Here is a 22,721-nt window from a genome sequence, read left to right as displayed (position 1 = left end):
GGAATATAGGAAGCCTGCCACACTGGTCATAAAGATTATGTTTTGTTTGTTTTTTTTTTGTTTGTTTGCTTGTTTGTTTTTTTGTTTGTTTATTTGTTTGTTTGTTTGCTTGCTTGCTTGCTTGTTTGTTTGTTTGTTTCTCACTGTTTGGAAATAAAGTGTAGTTTCTGTATCAGAGTCAAGGGGTGCTGCAGGTGCTGGAGTAGACACAAGACTGCAATGGCTTTACCTGACATTTATCCATCCATCTATCTATCTATCTATCTATCTATCTATCTATCTATCTATCTATCTATCTATCTATCTATCTATCTATCTAGTAGTACAGTGGTTGCATTGTCACCTCACAGCAAGAGGTTTTCCAGTTTGATTCTCAGCTAGGGTGCCTTCTGTGTGGAGTCTGCATGTCTCCCCTGCATCTGTGTGGGTTTTATCTGGGTTCTCAGGTTTCCTCCTATGTTAGAAAGACATGCATTTGGAGTGTTTCTTCCCGGGCCTCTGTTGAAAATTGGCTTTGTTCCAAGTTGGACTTTCCCAGTAAACAAATATTAAATAAAATAAAATAATAAATGTATCAAACTGAGCCCTAGTGTACTATCTAGTCTGCATTTTGTAAATCATAACCAGGAGTATTTGATGGATCTTTGTTGGTGGTATTTGCTCTCTGTGCATGAACAAGAAAAACACAAAAGAGTTGTGAACTGGTTCTTAAACTTAGCCCTGCTATTTTCCAAAATTAGATACACCTGATGTAGCATTTGACCAAACCTGATGATGGTTTCACATCAGTGGTAACATCACTGGTCTTCGTTCTGCACCTTGGGTGAGCAGAGCTGAAGAATGAGGCATTGCTATTATACATGCCAGGCAGGGAACAATTATGAAAAAGCCTTGCCTGGCTTGTTCTACTTCTCCATTGGGCCAAGTTACTTTCACTACCACACATGATATGTGGTAGCAGCAAAATAGTAGCTCTAAGAAGTCAAAAAGTAAAGGAAGGTGTAGACTTGAGTAAACATTGCAAATACTTCAAAATGTATTGTAAGCACTTTCGTCCAAATATCATGATTTGAACTTCATCAGACAATCATTTTGAAACAAATATGTGCTTAAAACTCCCTACATAAGGGTTATATGATCTAACATTCTTCACATGATTATCCCAAGTCTAGGTCTGTCAACATGATTTTTAAAATAGTAGCTCTAACAAGACAAAGGGGATGGAGAAAATAGATAACACACAGAACGCGCACATCACAGCGAATACTCCTAGAACTTTCAGCTGTATGTCACATTTTTACATCAAAATCAGGGCTAGCAGTCTTTGGATGGCACTCACATTGCTTTACCATGACCATCGCAATTTTACAAAAGGGTCAAGGCTATTGGCATTAGAAGGGCAATTCATAGTCCATCAGAAGTCACATCAAAAGTCTATGCTGACTCACCAAGAATTGATTGCACAGTAAAAGCCTGGTATGGCATAACTGAAGGGAGAGGTGATAAGAGACGGACATGTAGGACATTAGAACTGGGGAACAGGGCATGAGGAAAGAGACAACAGTTGAGCCATACTAAACTATAGCAGTGCACCACATTTGTTTTTGAGAAATCATACCTAAATAAACATAAAACGTTGTAAAATCATGCACTCTCTGTATAGTAATTATGAAATAATGAGAAATGACACTGCAACTTGACTCTTAAGTAAATGTGACTAATATGTTTGTGTAACTGTTGGTTTTAAACCAGTGGATAACAGAAGGTTTGCTTCTTCATCAGTATTAGTACCCATGCCTGGCAGCCTTAATGTTGACAGTTTATTACTATTTATGGTTGGTTATTGTGTCAGTTCTAAGAGACTCAGCAATGATTAGAAGCTTAACAATACATCATGTTAAGGATTGATAGATTTCTTTGGCAAGAAGAAAATACGCCAGTTCCAAATGTATCTATTTTTAATATTTCAGTTTAAAATCAGGTAGCGGTACCAACATTTCATGATAACTTCCATTAGTCAGAGGCAGCTACTTGGCACACATATTGTGCTATAAGACATCATTTCCTATGATATAGTAAATCACCTTTCTCATGTTTCATTTCACTTTTATTATTTATTTATTATTTATTTGCAGTTGGTTTACCAGGATAGTCCATTGGGCCTAAAAGAACCCGTTTTCAATGGAGTCCTGGGGAGAAAAGCTCCAAAAAACAGACACACAAAATAGGTACAAACAATTTAAAAAGCCGATAAATCATCCATGTGTGCAACCATGCTGTCATGTGTGTTTCTTCATGGTTACCTATCATGCAAACAAAAGAATATGTACATTTCTCAGGTATGTTCATATAATTGTAATCAGCAAATCAAGTTCATATCTGCTGTGCAAGGCAATCTCTTAGTGTGTGTGTGTGTGTGTGTGTGTGTGTGTGTGTGTGTGTGTGTGTGTGTGTGTGTGTGTGTGTGTGTGTGTGTGTGTGTGTGTATGTATGCACATTTTTGTTCCCTAAACACCTTGTGCATTAATAGATATCACATTTATTACCAGGGTATAACACAGTGGTGCAATATTTAATACTACCATCTCTTTCTTGGGGTTGTGCCCCAGTTGAGGTGCCTTTAGTATAGAGATTGCATTCTCTCTCTAGGTGGCTGCGTTGATTTTATCCAAATGCTCCAATTTCCTCCTGTACCCCAAACACAGGTTGTTTTGTGGACATGGGATATTTTAAATTCCATGTAGGTATGGGTGTAGTATGTGAGTGAGGCTATATGCATGCTGAAATGGACCAGCAACTGGTCCACTATTGCATCCCTGCCTTACACTCACTACTTGTCAGGATGGGCTTCAGCTTCCCCAAAACAATGAATGTGATCAAATCAGCATCAGAAAATGAACTCATGTAATACTTGATCAAAATAAAAGTGACTGACTGTCACAGATAGATCAAATGGCAGTCTGCATTTCTATATTATTAGCTCATAAGTAATAATTGGGAATGGGGTTCAATGGCCTTTGAAGAACCAACCTAAATTTCTACAGAGCCCTATTTGAGTAAGTATTTACTTGGTATCATACATTAGCTAAATGGAGGCTAAGGGAATCAAACCCTGGAATACAGGAAGCAGTGCATTACCTTAATCATCTTCACTAGTAGCCAGTCAAAACTACACAAACTTAGTGGCTAGAGGTTGTAACTGAGCACTGGACCTTAAAACTGTGTCATAGATCTTAGGTTGTGACTGAGCACTGGACCCTAAAACTGTGAGTCATAGATCCTAGGTTGTGACTGAGTACTGGACCCTAAAACTGTGAGTCATAGCTCTTCCCATTAAGCCTCCCTGCTGACAACACTAGATTGAGCCAAGGTTCAGTAATTCGGATGGTGTGTGAGCCCCTGCATGACAGTTGAGTTTCAGACACCTCCTTTTCATTTGCTGATGTTTGTTTCATCTACAGTTTAGAAGCAAAGGATATTAATAAGGTAAGACTTTTAGTTGATGAATTTAAAATAAAAACATTATACTTACACTCAGCTCGTATTTACATGAACCATACTCTGACAACATGTCCATTTTTCTTTCAGTGTCTTTCACATTACAGTGTCCAAAAGCTGAAGTCCTCTTCCTAGTAGATGAAAATGAGGATGGCAAACTAATCAGCCTAGCTTGCAGTGCCTTTGACTTTAGTCCAGAGGATATTAATATAACATGGATGTCAAATGGCACACAAGTAATCCCAAGCAGGAAGGAGGCAACATTAAAAATGCATCATGGGAAATTTGCCACCAGCGCAAAGATAAATGTCTCCATGGATGAATGGAATGAAGGAAACCTATATGAATGTACGGTTTCACTGTCATCATGTGACAACATTTCAAGGAATATCTCTAAATCAGGTAAACACCATCTAGGTTTATTTAGTTATCAGATGATGGCATTATCCACACATGTACTGGTGTGTAGTTATAACAATAAAACAAAGAAGCAGTTTGTTTTCAAATGTGTCCAACTGAACAGAAGGAACAAACTAGATATAATCCAACAAAATGTAAACTGTGAGAAGAATGTTTAACAAATGTTTTAACTGCTCTAAGGATACCAACAAGCAAGGCAAAGGTCAGTGAAGACAAATTCTGGAAGCTAAGATGTGATTAGCAAGGCAAGAGAAATATTAAGTAGGACAAAAACATTCGCGGAGGCTCTCAATAATAATCTGTCTAAGCAACAGAGACCTCCAAAGCAGAAACGCAAGCGACCTCTATCCCCCAACATAACCCAAATGACACATAGCCCACAGACTAAGTGTGCCACTCAACCACAGCTGATAAGGCAAAACTACATACCCAACACACTAGTCATAGGTGACTCTATAGTCAGTCACACTGATTTCCCACTCACCAGGCTAGACAAGGAGAAGGTTACTGTCAGCTGCCTGTCAGATGCCAGGATCCGCCACATAACCCATGCACTCAGGTCACTCCACAACAACTACAAATATGACTCTGTTATTGTCTATGTTGGTGTGAATGACCTGAAATGTACCTCCCTGGATTACATGAAAAGAGAGATGGAAGAGCTCTCCGATCTTGTAGCCCAGGCAGGTATGACCCTAGCCCTGAGTAGCATTCTGCATCTCCCAGAATGATACCGCAGTACAAGGACAAAATGATTGACTTCAAAAATTGGTTAAGCTTCTGGTGTCATTCTAAGGGGATTCAGTATCTGTCTGCCTGGGACGACATGGTCGACAGACCATGATGATTTGCCACAGATGGCCTGCACCTGTCGCCCCTGGGATTCTGGATATTGGCTAAGGCTCTTGCTGCCCCTATAGTGCCTTTTTTAGGCAGGGTTCAAATAACAAATTCACCACCATAACAGGAACAGGCAAACAAAAACTGAAGGTAATGCTACTCAATGCTAAAAGTCTAAATCTCAAAATGCACTCACTTGAGGCACTCCTTAAAATGGAGACCATCGATATCTGTGCAGTGACTGAGACCTGGTTCAAGACTCAAAAGAGCACCCCTGCAGTACCAGGCTATAACTCATACCACACTTTTTGGCCATGTAACCTGGACCGAAACACCAAAGGCGGAGGTGTGTCCATATTCATTAAGGATATCCTCACCTCCAGGCTATTTGCTCAGCATAATGCATCTGAGGTTATCCAAGTGCAACTAACTCTGGGCAAAACTGCAATCAAAATTGTAGCTTGCTACAGATTCCCCACCATGCCCCAGGATTCCCACTCTTCTTTTCTTGATGTACTGGAAAATATTAGGGTTCAACCAAACACCCTAATAATGGGCAACTTCAACTACCCCACCAATAACTGTGAAAACTACTCGTGTACCAACTCCTTAGCTCAACACTTTCTGCAATTCATAAACTCCATTGCCCTAGATTAACTTATCCACAGCCCCACCAGGGGCAACAATATCCTAGACCTAGTCATTACCAGCATGAGTGACCGGTGTTCCACACCTGAAGTTAACTCCTCGTTGGTCCGATCTGACCATAAGCTAATCATCCTTGATCCACATCCCACCCCCAACCCTCATTAAGGAAACTACACTAAAAAATTTCTCCAAAGCCAACTTCATGCTTCCTAAGGCAGAAGTGGTGAACTTCATGACACCCATGCAGATGAACAATACAGTTACAACTGCTGAATCCAACACAAATTCACTCTATAAGCACTTACACGAGTGCATGGATCATGCTATCCCAAACAGAACCAAGATGCTATCCTCCAAAAAAAGAAAGCCAATCTGGTGGTCCCCTGCCATAAACAAACTGTACAACAGAAGGAAGAAACTTTTGCAAAAGAGAGTAAAATCCCATGAGTGGAGGAGCTCCCTGGTCAGCCTCACTAAGAAGCTGAGATCCCTTATAAGATCCTCCAAAGCTAGCTATGAAAACAAAATTGCCACTAAATCCAAAGACAACCACAAAGCATTCTATAGCTATGTCAAGAATCTAGATGGCAACACCCAGATCTGCTCTGAGTTACAGCACAAAGGCATGGAAATTACAGAACCAACTGATATTGCCAACATCCTGGCAGATTGGTTCAGTGCTAACTTTAGCCCCCTCTCACCCCCTAAAGGGCCCATATCTATACAGAAAGAATGCAGAGTCCCTGTAATCACAACTACGCAGGTAAAAGCTGCACTCTCTAAAGCCAAAAACACAGCATCCATGGGACTGGACAACATCCCAGGCTGCATTTTACATGAACTTCAGAATGAACTGGCTCCCCACTTAAGCACCATGTTCAATAATAGCCTCGCATTAGGCTTTGTGCCCACTGAATGTCACACAGCAACAGTTACCCCAGTCCACAAAGGGGGAGCCACCACTGATCCCAGGAACTATCAACCTATTAGCCTGATGAGCCTGGTCTGCAAGGCCATGGAACGTATCATCATGGAACTCATAAACAAAGACATTGGTAACCTCCAAACACTGGATACCACCCAGTTCGGGTTTGTGAAAGGCCAATCATGCCTTCTGAACCTGATCGACTTCTTTGAGGCAGTCACTAAAGCCGTGGATGAGGGTAAGGTGGTTCACACAGCCTATCTTGATCTTGCCAAGGCTTTCAAAACCATCCTCCATTCTGGAATTATAGCTAAACTCACTAAACTAGGTATAAATCCCTACATCACCAGATGGGTTGCCAACTAGCTCACTGACAGATCCCACACTGTAAAAGTTGCAGACTCCAAATCTGACCTCAAGGCAGTGACAAGTGGAGTACCACAGGTTTCTGTCCTGGGACCTCTCCTGTTTGGTATTTACTTCTCTGAAGTACAGGCTAACACAGAAGGCCTCTGGCTGACGAAGTTCGCAGATGTCTGCAAGCTAGGAGCCATAGTCAAGTCCCCAAATGATGTGGACATCCTACAGAAGGGCCTCACTGAGACAGATGCCTGGGGTCAGAGCCATGGCCTTAAGCACTGTGCCAAAAAATGCATTGTCATTCCCTTTGGTAAAAACTCTGTACCCATGAACTACCACATAGGCAGCAATCTACTTAACACCAAATGTGTGATAAGAGACCTTGGGACCCAGGTGGACAGTAGTCTCTCCTTTGATAGTCACATCACCACAGTAGTCGGGAAGTCCTTCTCCGTGCTACACCTCATCATAAAAGGGCTCTCATCCAGGAAAAAAGAGGTCATTGTTCCCTTCCACTTGTCACTCATTAGACCCATTATAGAGTACAACGCCCCTTTTGGAATGTACCTCACAAGACATCTGCAGCAGCTGGAAAGGCCACAGAAGTACCTCACAAAGAGGATTACTGGCCTCAAACAAATGCCCTACACTGACCGCCTCAAAAACTCCAGCTTTACTCCGTAGCATATCACCTACTCTGAGGTGATCTCTGCCTAACATATAAAGCTATGTCAAACCCAGAGCTGTTGGACATGCTACACCTAAAGAAATTCCAATCCCTCCAAGCTACATGCTCTAGGGACCTAAATCTTGTCACCACAATAAACAGGACACACTGGAGGGATAGATTCCTGTCCCATAGACTTCCTATACTCTGGAACAAGCTACCCGTTTATGTCAAGCAAAGTTCTTCATTAGCACTCTTCAAGAAAAATCTTGATGAGTGAATGGGAAATAGGAAATACAACCCAGGGACCACTTCTGTGTCTCTGCTGGACAGTGGCACAGGAAAATAACTTTCTTGGGTGTCGTAAGCTATGGTACCTTGCTGGCTAGGCTTATGTAGGCCCTTGGGCCGATAGCCTATTACCTACCTATGAACCTATGACAGCAAAATGGAACTTTAGCAGGAAATGCACTAGGAAATGGTTACCTTGGCTACAGTACAGGGTTACCAAGGCTACAGTAGAGGGACAGGTTGGAATGGAATGTCTTGTTTGTAGGGCCAGTAGACAGGATGCACTGAAGTGTTTGTGCTGGAAAGTAGATGGGCCATCAATACCTGTGAACAAAAAAAAAAAAAATGACCTGAGGTCAGTTAATCTATGCACTGTCCCACAGATACAGGTTTTGCTGTAAGATTCGATGCTAATATGTTAAAGGATTTTCTGAATCTTGCTCTTAAAATTTTAAAGTTTAATAATTTTTTTCTGGTCATGCATGAATATTTTTTTTAGTTTATTAAAAAATTTATGGGAAAAGAAAAAAAAAGTTTAGATTACTTGGGTAGTAGAAGGAAAGTATAAAAATGGACTATAATAAAGTGATACAGCAGATGGAATGTGAGACGCAACTAATTAACAGGAATGTGTAGGAACAGGCAAGGAAAACATGATGAAATATGCCAGAGAGCAAGAGAGAGAGAGAGAGAGAGAGAGACAGGCAGACAGGCAAAACTGATGATGTAGAACAGACTGTGGATAAAATGTATTTTAGTGATGTTTAAATAGAGGTAGAGAAAAGAAAAAAAACAAAATGGAAGCTGCATGCAAAGAATGTTCACACACAGGATAAATAGAGCAGGCAATGCTTTAAAAGTGAATTGCATTTCAAGAATCGTATTGCTGCAGGTGTCTGTAATTTGAACTGGATAAAGCTGCATTTGGATGTCAGCATTTCAGTGCAATCTTTTACAGCAATTTGACTTCCCTGGTAGTTTGTAGCTGTAGTTTTCTGACACAAAATAAACTAGTTGCAATATAATAAAACAATGAAGAGCCCAGTCTTACCTTGCATACACATTTGGATAGTCTGCATGAGGCAAAGTATCATGGCTGCCAAGAACAAGTGAAGAAATGGAGATATTTAGAGAAACATAAACAAAGATAGAGTACTCTATATCATCTCCAGAAATGAAGATAATCAGATGAACAGGTTGGATTACTTTTTAAATTCCTTCTCTGTATTTAAATTTAGTGATGTTTGTGTTAAAGACAGATACATTTCTAACCATGTAATAGTGCATTTGTTATGGTTCTGCATCTCTGTCTATTTTAGCTTCAATACTTTGCTTATTAATCATGAACTTCCTTAGCAGTTTCACAGATTATTTTGTTGCACTGCCTTTTTATTCTCTGATCTTCATTGTATCATCTCTTTCTGTTTTAATGCTGCCTACAACATGTTTTCATGTTTAGTCTCATTAGCATGCAAATTCTTTGGAGCAGTCTTATTTTTTCGTCTATATTTCTTTGTGAAATGATTCTTCCTACCACAATGTCTACCAAGCTGACTTAATGCAGGGCATATTTTCATGTCACACTAATAGCTACACTTAGTACAATTAACTTAAATTTCAGCTGGTCCATACTTCCTACTTACTACATAGTTATCTTTCTTATTGCCATTGACATTTTCACTGGCTTTATTTTTTATATGACTCATGGCTTGTTTTACTGAATTCAATTTCTTCAGTTAATTATTTAAATTTCACTCAGTCTGCACAAATTTACAGCTTTTGACAAAACCACATCTGCTTCTATTAAAAACTTGCTCCTTTTTGACAATGTTGCATTAGCAGCTTTTTCTGTTTCTTAAAAAAATCAAGTAACTCACAAAATTCACATTCTTCAGCTAAATTATTTATCTCAGCAGCATGAGGTTCTATAGTTTCTATTGAGCTTTCATGTAAAAACCCTGACTATTCCCATATTGTTTACATTTTTTCTTGTTTGTCTTTTTGAGATGTAAATGAACAGCTATCTTCAAGGATTCTTCCCTTCAGCATGCAGAAGCATGGCATTCAGTACCTTTTCAGGTCTTTCAGCTATTCTACTCTCTGTGAGGAATAAATCACTTTGCTGGATCCAACATGTTTATTTTTCTGCTGAACTCACTTTCAGTGAAAGAATTCCTGGTGGTTGTATCCAGATATTTTTCCTTCAAAACACAAGATACACAAAGGGCTTTTCATAGGTTGTATGACTAGAGAAGGAGTAGCTTGACGTTAAAAATAAAACATTTTGAGCATGAAGTATATTTCTGCAGTACAGAATGCTCATTTACTCCAAAATAAACAAATTCATTCACTTCTGAAACCATAAATTATTTGTGGTATTTAACTGAATGATGACAAATGACAACAATGCTGTGGGTGTTTTACTATCCTGAACCAGTCTTTACTATCACTGCAAAGAGAACTGAGTGAGATCATGTGATATGCATTCCCCAGTAAAATTACATCCCATTTCTTAAAGTTGTTGTTGTGTCTTTCAGCTTATCCCGGTTAGGGGTCGCCACAGTGGAACTCCATTTCGCTAATGTTTGGTAGTGGATATTTACATGCCAAGTTACCAGCCCTGATGCACAACCTTCAACGAAGGCACGCCCATTCACGTATGCCTCCACACAGAAGATGCTCTAGCTGAGAATCAAATGAGACAACGTCTTGCTGTGAGGTGACAATGCTACTGCAGTACTTCTTAAAATAATAGTACAATATTCTACAGCTCATATAGAAATATTATAATGTTTCAGCTCATTTAGAAACCAAACAAAGCCTTATGGGCCAACTGGATTCTGACAGGAGACCATGAGAATATTGAAGTAGTGCATACAATCCTTCCAGATGGATAGTGTTTATGCCTTAAGCTATAAACTTGAAAACATGAGGACATTTTCTGTATGGAGATTTGGAGTATATGACCTAAAGCAAACGCCACTGCATTACTAGTACTGCAGAGTAAATCATTTCATCTGTTGATTCTTTCCAGACCATTTGTTAGCTTATGAAGAAAAAATATCTGTCAGCAGGGCTAGCCAGAAGGTGGTGTGAACCTTGGCTCTAGATGATTGTTACTGTCGAAGTGACATCCTAACCCCATGTTCAGAAATGGGATAAAAGGGGTTGTGGATGGATGGATGGATAGACAGATGGATGGATGGGATGGATGCATGGATCAGCTCTTTCTCAAGGTTTGTGCTAACCCCCTACCACTAGTGACAGTCTCTTTAGTAAAACATCTAGTTTGGACAAACCTTTCTGCTATATACTTGGTGTAGTATGCTTATACAGTGTGAGAATGAACGTCTACTCCCTGCTATTCCATTTCTTAGAAAATGCCTAAAAAATTGTCTCCAAAAGTTTAAAGTTTATTACGAGATGATGCATTCACTTTTCGTAGTATATGGCACTTTTCTAAAAGAACAGTAAGGTAACAGTTATTTTATTCTTTCTAAAGACCTCAGTACTGCATGTTGTAATTTATGATCCAGGCTCCCAGTTTGGTAGATTAATATACCATATTGTTAGTCCCTGCCCCCCCCCCCGGATTATAGTTTCTTCAGGTTTTGGTGTTAGATTTTAAACCCATAGGTGGATTAGTTCACATGTTCAATTAACAAGCTTACAACCTAATGGAGTTAGGAAGTTTGATTGCCTTAACCCCATGCTGACATTTTTTGTTTGCTGAATACACGTTAAGGTTATCTTTGAGGCAAGTTAATGACTAACTTCCAATTCCAAGAAGAATTTTATAATCTTGAAATGCACTGCTTAGTGTATCTGTCATTTTGTTTAATAAGTGATGTTTATTTTAAGCATTAAATTCCCTCCTCTGGTGTTAGATCCCCAGGCAGTGCATTCTGCCCTGACAACATAAGCGACCACTCACTAACCTACATCATCAGACTAAAAACCAATCCACCCTTTCAACCCATATATAGGGAAATTAGAACCAAGAAAAAACTCAACATAGATATATTCCTTAGTGAACTTAAAGCATGTAATTGGTTCCCATTAAAATACCTTTCCCTTGAGGAAGCTGTTGATTACTTTAATATTGATTTCCTAAACATACTCAACCGTCATGCTCCTACCCGCTCTATCAGGATAAGAACAAAATCTGCTCCATGGCTTACTAGGGAAACCAAACAAAAAATCCATCTCAGAAATAAATACTGGAATAAATCACGCTTAACTAAAAACCATACTGACATCCAAAACTACAAACAACTGAGAAATGAAACAAAAAAAGCCATAGTGTTTGATAAAAAAAACTACTATTTACAATTTCAGCAGACCTACCACAATAAACCCCAAAAATTCTGGTCAAGTATTAATCAGTTATTACATCCAAGTCAATCTATCACACCTAACCCACAAGGCACTGACAAAGACAATCCTAAACAAACTGCAAACACCTTAAACACCTTCTTTATCAAAGCAATTCAAGCTCTTGCTTGTCAACTCTCTCCTCAAGACATAACATCCAATTCTGACGCTAACCCACCTCCACCTTTTCTCTTCCAACCTGTTCCCACTGTATTTATTCTCACCCTTATCCAAAAACTGAAACCATGTACTCCTTCTGCTGACCAACTACCATCAGAATACCTACAGAGAGCAGCCAAATCAATTGCTTACCCCATCTCCATCCTCATTAATAGAACCATCACTGAAGGATATATCCCTAAACTCTGGAAAGTCTCTCATATTATTCCCCTTCACAAAGGAGAAGACTCCACTGAACTCTCTAATTATCATCCTATAGCCCTACTTTCTCCTCTATCTAAGATCATGGAAAGATGTATCCATAGGCAATTGCTAGACCATCTTCTCCATAATAACCTGTTTTGCAACACCCAACATGGCTTCCGACCTTCCCATAGCACAACTACTGCCCTCCTTTCCTTTATTGACACTATCAATAACAACCGAAATCTTAACATGCTCTCCTCTGCACTTTTCATAGACCTATCCAAAGCTTTTGACATGGTAAATCACACTATACTCATACACATTCTCAAATCTCTATCTCTTGACACACTAGCTATAAAATGGTTCCATTCCTACTTAAATAACAGACATCAAGCTGTACTCTGGAACAACACTCTCTCTACTCAGCTACCTGTTAATATTGGAGTTCCTCAAGGCTCCATACTGGGCCCTCTCCTGTTCTCTATATTCATCAATGACCTTCACCAAGTAATTCCCCAAGCTACATGCATCCAATACGCAGATGACTCTACACTTATATGCACTGCTTAATCTGTATCTGAACTTCACTCCCTATCTCAAGACACATTTAAGTCTGTAGAACTATGGTTTACAAAACGCTGCCTCTTATTAAACCCTAAAAAAACTAAACTTCTCTTTTTCACACCTACCAGTAAATCTCCACCAATAGACTTCTCTGTATCATCCCATGACGGTACACTCATATCCCAAGATCAAACTACCAAACTGCTAGGTATCACCATAGATAATAACCTAAACTTTGATGCCCATATCAACAACATTCTGAAAACTACCAATAAAAAATAGGCTCTCTTTACAGGATCAAATTCTTCCTCACTCCTGCAACTAGAATAACCATTGCCCACACACACCTTATCTCCACCCTTCTTTATGCCTCACCCATATTTACCAATCTGTCAAAAAATAACCTTAAAAAACTAGAAAACTCCTATAATAGCATAGCCAGATTTGCCACAGGTAATCCTTACAGAACTCATCACTGTATTAATCTAAAGCATCTTGGGTGGCTTGAATTTCAACAGCATCTGAAATATAATCAACTGACCATCGTCCACAAAATACTGTATCAACCTGACAAAATACCCATCCTATCTAATATTATCCACCCCTATGAGAACCTTAAGTCCCTAAGATCATCACAAAAATCTCTTGTATACATCAACAAATCAAACAATAGAGCTGGAGACTCTCTGTTTTTGATTTCCATTGGAAAAACCTGGAACCTACTTCCCTCTGAACTTACCACACTTCCCTCTACTACTCTGTTTAAAAATAAGCTTAAGCTCTTCCTGAAAACACACTGGATGTGCCCCTGTTCTAAACCTGACTGACCAACTTATCCATTTTTATCTGAATCAATCAACCTTCTCATCTCTGAATCTACTTCATCTTTCTAACTAATATACCTCTATTCTCTAAATCTAGTTCATATTAAATACTACTATGCTTCCTCTCCATCACATTCCTAGCTAGTACGGGATTCTTTAAAGTGACTCATATTACTTCTTGATTTATTCCCGAACTGCGTCTCCGTTTCATGTTCCTTATCTTCCTTTCTTACCTACACCGACTCTATTGCTCTCCTCTCATAACTAGTCCTCTTTAGTAACAGTTATATGTAACTTCTTACTAACTACACTGGTCTATTCAAATATGTGTAACCTTTGTTATGTACTTGTAAATTTGCAGCCTTCTCTGTTCAAGAAAATGTATTTGCATTCTAAATATGTACTTCTGTAGATGTGAACTTTATTTGAATTGTGTGGAGCTTTTCTCCCCGGGCCTCTACTGAAAATGGACATATATCCAGCTAGACTAGCCCGGTCAACAAATGTAAAATAAAATAATAAAATAAATTCTAAACATATGCTATTAAATTGAACCAGATCAGGACTGCATTACAGTCCAGACAAAGGTCAGCCCTTTATAAATTCATAATAAAAATAACATAATTACAGTTCTGGAAGCCTTTCTGAATAGATTACATTTCCAATCCTCTGATTCTGCCATTTTGAATCATTGCCCCTTTGTTTACATTTTCCAGTCCTCTGATTCTGCCATTTTGAATCATTGCCCCTTTGTTTACATTTCCCAGTCCTCTGATTCTGCCATTTTGAATCATTGCCCCTTTGTTTACATTTCCAGTCCTCTGATTCTCCCATTTTGAATCATTGCCCCTTTGTTTACATTTTCCAGTCCTCTGATTCTGCCATTTTGAATCATTGCCCCTTTGTTTACATTTCCAGTCCTCTGATTCTGCCATTTTGAATCATTGCCCCTTTGTTTACATTTTCCAGTCCTCTGATTCTGCCATTTTGAATCATTGCCCCTTTGTTTACATTTCCAGTCCTCTGATTCTGCCATTTTGAATCATTGCCCCTTTGTTTACATTTCCAGTCCTCTGATTCTGCCATTTTGAATCATTGCCCCTTTGTTTACATTTCCAGTCCTCTGATTCTGCCATTTTGAATCATTGCCCCTTTGTTTACATTTCCAGTCCTCTGATTCTGCCATTTTGAATCATTGCCCCTTTCCAAATTATTTCAGGTGGCTTGTTTGGATGTTACAAAACACAACATTTTATTCAATAATCAGATACTTCATTGAAGTACAGTTACCTCCCAGAAGTGACTGGACATGTGTTTAGAATTAGACTGGATACAGAATATGCTTTTCTGTAGTTTGTTAATACACAGTAGTCAAAGTTTAAATTGCTTTTTACTATTGTCATTAAGAATTTAATGATGGCATTTTTATGATTTTTTAAATAACTTTACCATTTATTTTGTATCATAATTTATGTTTGTTGTCAGGTATCACAATGCTATTTACTGATGTTAATGGCAAGGTCATGTGTACTTGTGCAGACTATCTTGGAGAACATTGGTATTTGTTTATTGATGTAATTATGCTAGCCAGTACAGTTGGTTATACTTTTCCCTTTTCCCTTTTCTGTGTTTGAGAAAAATAGTCCAAAATGAGAGTTCCCCAGTAAAGCACCCTACAGGACAAGTCTGGTATCTCATGTTGGGAAAGGCAGATAACCTTCCACAATGACAAACTGTATCAGACTCTTTAACTATTATTTCACTTGAAGAATTACTTATGTACTGACATTAAATACTTTCAAATGATCAGTTATACCCTTATTGTCGAAGTTACCAAAGAAATAACAATGCTAAGAAAACAATGCTAAGACACACAGTATATATTGCATATATCATCAAGTGCTACCTTTATCTTTTTGAAGAGTGTCAGACAGTTCAGGAAGTTTGATCATACATTGTTGATGTCATATTGTTCCGTATCTAATAGAAGGAGGACCACCACTAGTGTTATTTTGAATAAGATGCAAGCAAGAATTCTCACAATTTTACATAAAATATCATTCAGGGTAATGATGTGATTCACCCCCTTTGTGTGTTGGTGCCAATATTGGTCAGGGAATTTGCTTAAGGAGATTTAATGAGGATTTAATGTTTTTTTCTTGATTGTGTGTTGGAAAATACTTGTGTGGGAAACTATCAGGTATGTTATTTGATTACATCAATCTGAATTTCTAAATTTAGCTTGTGAAAGCAGTTATCATCTGTATAGTAATATACAAGATGCCCCCTCACCTCCCTTCTGTTTTATCTAGTACTCTGACTTATTTTTTTCACTTATTGTGAAGTTTGCATAATTTTTTCCAGTAAGCATATTCACTATATCCTTTCACTTCATGGTCGCTTCATTGTTAAATTCATAATTTTCCCCTTTCTGTTTGTGGTTATTTAGACAATAGCTTCTGAACTATATTTAATCTAGCTTGGCTTAATAAGGAGGGTCATTTTTCAAAGCTCAGTAGTATGCATTTTATTCTGTTGTGTATCTTATTAAATTTCTGAGCCCACTAAAACTCTTTATTATTTACCATTGTAGTTATATCTTCAGTGTATATGGGTGTGTGTTTGTATGTTCATGATTTCAGCGGGTTAATAATATCTTAAAAGGGTTTGACTTCATAATCTCGAAATGCTGAAATCTCGAATTCCAGCATTTCGAGAATATAAAGCCGAATTTGAAAATATGGAAAGTGCATAATCGCAAATTCAAATATCACAAATTCATGGTTATGGCTTTATGTTATGTGACGTGCGGTGATTATGTTGGATGTAGTTTATGTGGTGTATGGATTTGTGTGGGGTGTAAGGTAAGTGACTGTTTTTTAAGGGTTTTGGGTGGGAGTTTGAGTGTATGTTAGATTGTTTTTAAGTTGTATGTGTGGGTTAGGGTAGGTAGGTTAATGTATGAGTCTGTAATTGTTGGATGTGTTGGTGTTTGTGTGTGTGTATGTGTGTGTGTTTGTGTGTGCAAAGGACTGTGGAATGTCTGGGTGTGAGTGTTTTGTCTGTTACTGTTTGTGTGATCTCGGAGTTAGTATATATAAGTAGGGGGGTGTGGGGTGCAGGGGGCTTGCCCCCCTGCTTTTGTGTAGTGTAGGTATTTTGGTGTGTGGTGTTTTGTTTTTTTGTGTGTATTTGTTTTGTGTTGTGAGTGTTGTGGTTTGTGTGTGGTGTGTATGCGGGGTGCAGGGGGCTTGCCCCCCTGCTTTTGTGTAGTGTAGTTATTTTGGTGTGTGGTGTTTTGTTTTTTTGTGTGTATTTGTTTTGTGTTGTGGGTGTTGTGGTTTGTGTGTGGTGTGTATGCTTTGTGTTTCGGTTTATGGTTTCGGGTTTGTGGATATTCGGTTTTATTGGGTTTCGGCTTTTTGGTCTTGAAATGCTGGAATTTGAGATTTCATCATTTTGAGATTATGATGTGAAACCCTTAAAACACATTGACAGTATCCTAATCAAATATATTGGTTTATTAAGGGCAGAATCCCAGGCAGTTTGAACAAGTATGTCATTTGTTACATTGTATTTTCCTTTGATTAAATTTAAGAAGGATGATTTATTTATAAATTAGCTTTATTCTGTAGTTAAATATGATGATTTCAAGTTCTGTATTGATTGCAGAAGGTACAACAGAGGGTAGGAACTTGAAACATCTTAGATTTGTCATTATGATATGATATCTAAGATATTGCCAAGCACTATTTGTTCCAGTATGTTCTGATTCCAGTAATCAACTAATATCATAAATATTTACTTAAAAATGAGTTGTTTAGACAGTCACTTTTAGGGTAATCAAAATCCTCTGTTTATAGTTGAATTTTCATGGATTGTTGCATGTTGGAGCTGAATATGGAAATTCTACTGCTGTCTCATGGAACGTATTACATGACAGAATACTGTGATGTTAAATACAGCAGCAGCAGTGATGTTAATTACTGTAAGAAAATTTTTAGTCCTCGGTTTATTTTTTTGACTTCTGGCTTTTAGATGTTCTTTTAGAAAAGACTGAGACATCATTACCTAACCCAGAAGACCTACAACAATTGAATTTTCTAATCTGCTAGATGCAAGTTACACATTCTTCTATACAATTTACTTTTAATGTAACTTTCCCTCAACACCTATACTTTAGACACAACATGGAAAGTTACAATAGCATCATACATTACTGACAATTTCTTTCATACCAAAAAGTTCAGAACAAATTATTATAATTCTCAGTGCAGCTGTGTCCATGAATCGCTTTTAAATCGCAGACTGATTTTACTTTTATTTCATTATTCTTATTATGAAAATAGTGCATTAATTCTCCGTTCCACGGGAAACATTTTATTTATTATTCCTTTGTTCCATAGGAAACATTGTATGTATTATTCCTCTGTTCCATGGGAAACATTGTATGTATTATTCCTCTTTTGTGGGAAACAGCATGAAAACAAATAGTTGCTGCTTTGTTTTTCCCCTCAAATAGCAAGAAGGAAGCATGCATTACCTCTACCAAACATTTTTAGTTATTTGTCCGAAATGTATGATTAATTACTTACTCAGTATTGTTACTGCTCATGTGATGTGTGGCTTTCTATTTACATTAGCTGCATGTAAAAAAAAAAATAAAAATGCATTTGCTCAGTTCACATCTTCCAGTACATCCGTATTACCATGATTATCTCTGTCTACTACTTGTTAAAGGAGGCAATTGTTTCTACCATTAAAGTTCTGTACCTGCATGCCTTCTCAAGAGTGTTTATACTTGTTTTGGCATTGCAGAAAACTCCTGAAACACAAGACAAAATATTTCTCTAAACAGGACTTCAAGGGTAAATATCCTCGTAACTGCAGTGGGGCTAAGTCTGAATAGTCTAGTTGGATGAGCTCATGGTTGTAACATGAAAAATATTCAATGTATCCAGTACTGAATGTTTTCCATATAAAAATGTTTGGCATTTTTACTCTTTTAAAGCCTGGATACTCCCAACATCACCAGCTCTCCAAGTCCAAGTAAATTCATGTGAAAAAGGAAACACAACAGTGAGTTTAATATGCCAGATTTCCAACTTCAGCCCAAAAGAAATTGAAGTTAAATGGTTTTCAGATGGGATGCTTATGTCATCTAACGACAAATACATGACTGGACATGGTAACCAGTTTGAGATGACAAGCACTGTGACAGTCCCAGCTGAGAAGTGGAACAGATGGTATAACTATACATGTCGAGCCTGGCACGCTTCAACAAACTCTTCAAAAGAAAAGACTGTTAATAAATGCACAGGTGAGAGAGAAACTGGAACATTTTATTGTAATACATTCTGAAATGATGAGTGCAATAAACATACTGTTCTGTGCATAGCACTGGTATTGTTTCTGGTCAGACAGGCATGACCTTACATTCTTTGAGTTGTACAATGTAATGCATGTATATTTTGAGATATAATGCAAAATGTCTGCAAATGTAAACAGCTGGTGTCCTTGAAATATAAACACTGAGTAGAGCAAGGCACAGAGCAATAGCATTTTTACTGTCGGCTCCAGAAACTAATATCACCCATTCATCCCGTTTGCGCACAGTGTACTAGAAACCTAGCACAGGTTTGTGATTTGTATTTATTTATTTCAGTTAATTAACCAAGTATGACCCAATTTTCAAAAACACAATCTGTTTTCCTAAGGCATAGAAACATCATGTACTTCTTGTTTGATTACTAAGTAGAACAAAAAAGTTATATAAATGTTAAACTACATCAAAATATTAATATAAATGAATCAGAAAATGCATTATACACGTACCCTTTTGTTTACACGGTCAGGAAGAAAAGTAACTATCAGTTGTTTTGGGACATCAGCTACATTGCATGTTCATATGTCTGCATTACTGTCGCAGTATTACAATCCATAATCAGCTACCATGACAACAACAAATTAGTACCCTAGAAAGGCTGCCATGCCGTTACATGTGCACATATTGTGCAGTTACACTATCTGAGATATTAGCAGAACTCAGTTTTAGCACCACTGTATTTATTAATGTATTAATAATTGACACGATTAATTGTAGCACTACTGTATTTATTATTTTATTAGTAATAAGTATGTTTTTGCTGTAAGTTTCACTTCTGAGTTTTCCAAATAAACAACAACAAAATACAACACTTTTGCACCCATAGTATAATAAAATGCAGAGCTGCCTGTTAGCAACACTGTGCCTCTGGACTCCCACTTAAAGGAATTGTGTGTACTACAGCAAAAGTTAATCTTTAAAAAAAAATAATAATAATAATAATAATAATAATAGTAATAATAATAATAATAATAATAATAATAATAATAATAATAATAATAATAATAATAATAATAATAATAATAATAATAATAATAATAATAATAATAATAATAATAATAATAATAATAATAATAATAATAATAATAATAATAATAATAATAATAATAATAATAATAATAATAATAATAATAATAATAATAATAGTAATAATAATAATAATAGTAATAATAACTTATGTCATGAATAAACTGAATATACATCTAGACTATAATAATAATAATAATAATAGTAATAATAACTTATGTCATGAATAAACTGAATATACATCTAGACTATAATAATAATAATAATAATAATAATAATAATAATAATAAAATAATAATAATAATAATAACTTATGTCATGAATAAACTGAATATACATCTAGACTATAATAATAATAATAATAGTAATAATAATAATAAAATAATAATAATAATAATAATAATAATAATAATAATAATAATAATAGTAATAATAATAATAATAACTTATGTCATGAATAAACTGAATATACATCTAGACTATAATAATAATAATAATAATAATAATAACTCATGAATAAACTTAACATACATCTAGACTATAATAATAATTACTACTACTACTAATAATAATAGCTTACTCATCACCTGTCTGCAGTTCTGCCTGACGTGATGACTGATAACATTATCTCATGATACAAATACACTGTTCAGAGTTCTTTTGAACAAAAAGCAGAAGCTGGAATAAGGGGTATAATACCTCTACAATGCATAAAAATCTGTTTGGTTTAGCATGTATTTAAACAAATCATTGTTCTGTCCAATGCAATACTTAACATCTTCATAGTAAAAAGTTGAGGAATGTTATACTCTTGACACTTTGGAGTATGAATTATCATTTAATGATTATTAATACCTCTCCATAAAATACAGTTAATACGTGTTCCCATAGCTAAGAGGAGAACTTATGATAATGCACTATGCCCTGGTATAGTATACATATGTCTTTATATAGGAGTTATCTGTGTTGTTATGGAGACCTTTTAATGTTTATACAGAGGTTGTTCATTACAGTTGGGACATGAGGACTCCACATTTTTTCCTTCACTGACAAGGAGCTGGTTAATCAAAAATGCTAAACAGCTGCCAAGCCTTTGTTTGGTGTATGAACTTTGCTGAGGAAGTCAAAAATCATATTAAATATGCCAACCCACACACACACATCCCATGTGCCAGTAGCCGGCATTCTCTGCCCCAAACCTTTAGTATTTGGCATGAGAGATACACCATGCTTCATGTGGTAGATTAGTGGATACTGCCAAACATTTACAAAGAAGCTGGGTGGATAATTGTGTAGAACAAAGGCTTGTATCCCAGCTTGGGCTTTTGCATGTACAGACTTCTGGTGGGTAGATAATTGTGTAGAAAAAAGGCCTGTACCCCAGCTTGGGATTTTGTATGTACAGTCTGCTGGTGGGTGGATAATTGTGTAGAACAAAGGCCTGTACCCCAGCTTGGGATTTTGCATGTACAGACTGCTGGTGGATAGATAATTGTGTAGAACAAAGGCCTGTACCCCAGCTTGGGATTTTGTATGTACAGACTGCTGGTGGGTGGATAATTGTGTAGAACAAAGGCATGTACCCCAGCTTGGGATTTTGCATGTACAGACTGCTGGTGGGTGGATAATTGTGTAGAACAAAGGCATGTACCCCAGCTTGGGATTTTGCATGTACAGACTGCTGGTGGGTGGATAATTGTGTAGAACAAAGGCATGTACCCCAGCTTGGGATTTTGCATGTACAGACTGCTGGTGGGTGGATAATTGTGTAGAACAAAGGCCTGTACCCCAGCTTGGAATTTTGCATGTACAGACTGCTGGTGGTGGGAGAGGACAAGATTTAAGCATCTCAGCCCAAGTGTAGTACCCCTGACTTGTAGATAAGCTTCTTAACTATTTTAATCAAAGGTGGCCCTCTTGGTATATACACACAGGATATCTACGTTGGACTACATTATTTATTCTATGCTTCTTTCTCTGTTAAAATGTCTACCCTGAGCATTGTCATACTTTGTTTATCCAGGTCTTCACCATATGACCAGACTGATTAAAGCACAATAACACAATGCACAACATTCTGCACATTTGCTAACATTTCCTAAAAAGGACTGAAATAGCTGCCATTATGAGAGATGTCTTCTTCTTGCTGCATGTATCACACCATTGTTGGCCATCTCCTTTTTCACTGTGTCTAGTGGACCTGCCTGAGCCTCACCTAAGCTACTTCTGTCCATGTCTGGGACTGGTGAGGAAGATGAGGACCTTGGTATAATATTATACTTCTTCTAGAGAACAGTTTATACATTATACCCTAACCTTTCCTTCCTCTCATGCACCCGCTATTTTCAGGGTCAGAGGTTCAGTAAGAAAACACTGGTCTATTGTCCCACCTCTATGGCGACTAAAGCAATAGCCCCTGCCTGTTCCCCTATGTGTCCCTAGCCTATGCCAGGTATAAACTACAAGAAGTACCAAGTGTACACCCACCTCACACCTACAGATAGGTACCTCCATCATTCCCTGCCAGTGCTA

The 22,721-nt window shown here is 37.4% G+C and overlaps 2 gene segments (V, D, J or C); both read left to right on the top strand.

The window, feature by feature from the left end:
* Positions 1 to 3,466, top strand: part of LOC122814896 — a 145,183-nt gene extending 141,717 nt beyond the window's left edge. Inside the window, 1 exon segment of the C gene segment in view lies at positions 3,462 to 3,466. Within this exon segment, the coding sequence occupies positions 3,462 to 3,466 (5 nt within the window).
* Positions 3,467 to 3,569: 103 nt separating this feature from the next.
* LOC122814895 lies at positions 3,570 to 19,097 on the top strand (the record flags this gene model as incomplete). The annotated part of the segment is given in 2 exon segments: positions 3,570 to 3,900; positions 18,789 to 19,097. Coding segments are annotated over 2 exon segments (640 nt in total), but the record flags the coding sequence as incomplete, so codon positions are not given.
* Between the last annotated feature and the right edge of the window lie 3,624 nt (positions 19,098 to 22,721).

Source organism: Protopterus annectens, chromosome 11.part0, assembly GCF_019279795.1.
Source record: "Protopterus annectens isolate FY-2018-M chromosome 11.part0, PAN1.0, whole genome shotgun sequence".
Classification (NCBI taxonomy): Eukaryota; Metazoa; Chordata; order Ceratodontiformes; family Protopteridae; genus Protopterus; species Protopterus annectens.
This window is presented reverse-complemented; position numbering and strand designations above follow the sequence as displayed.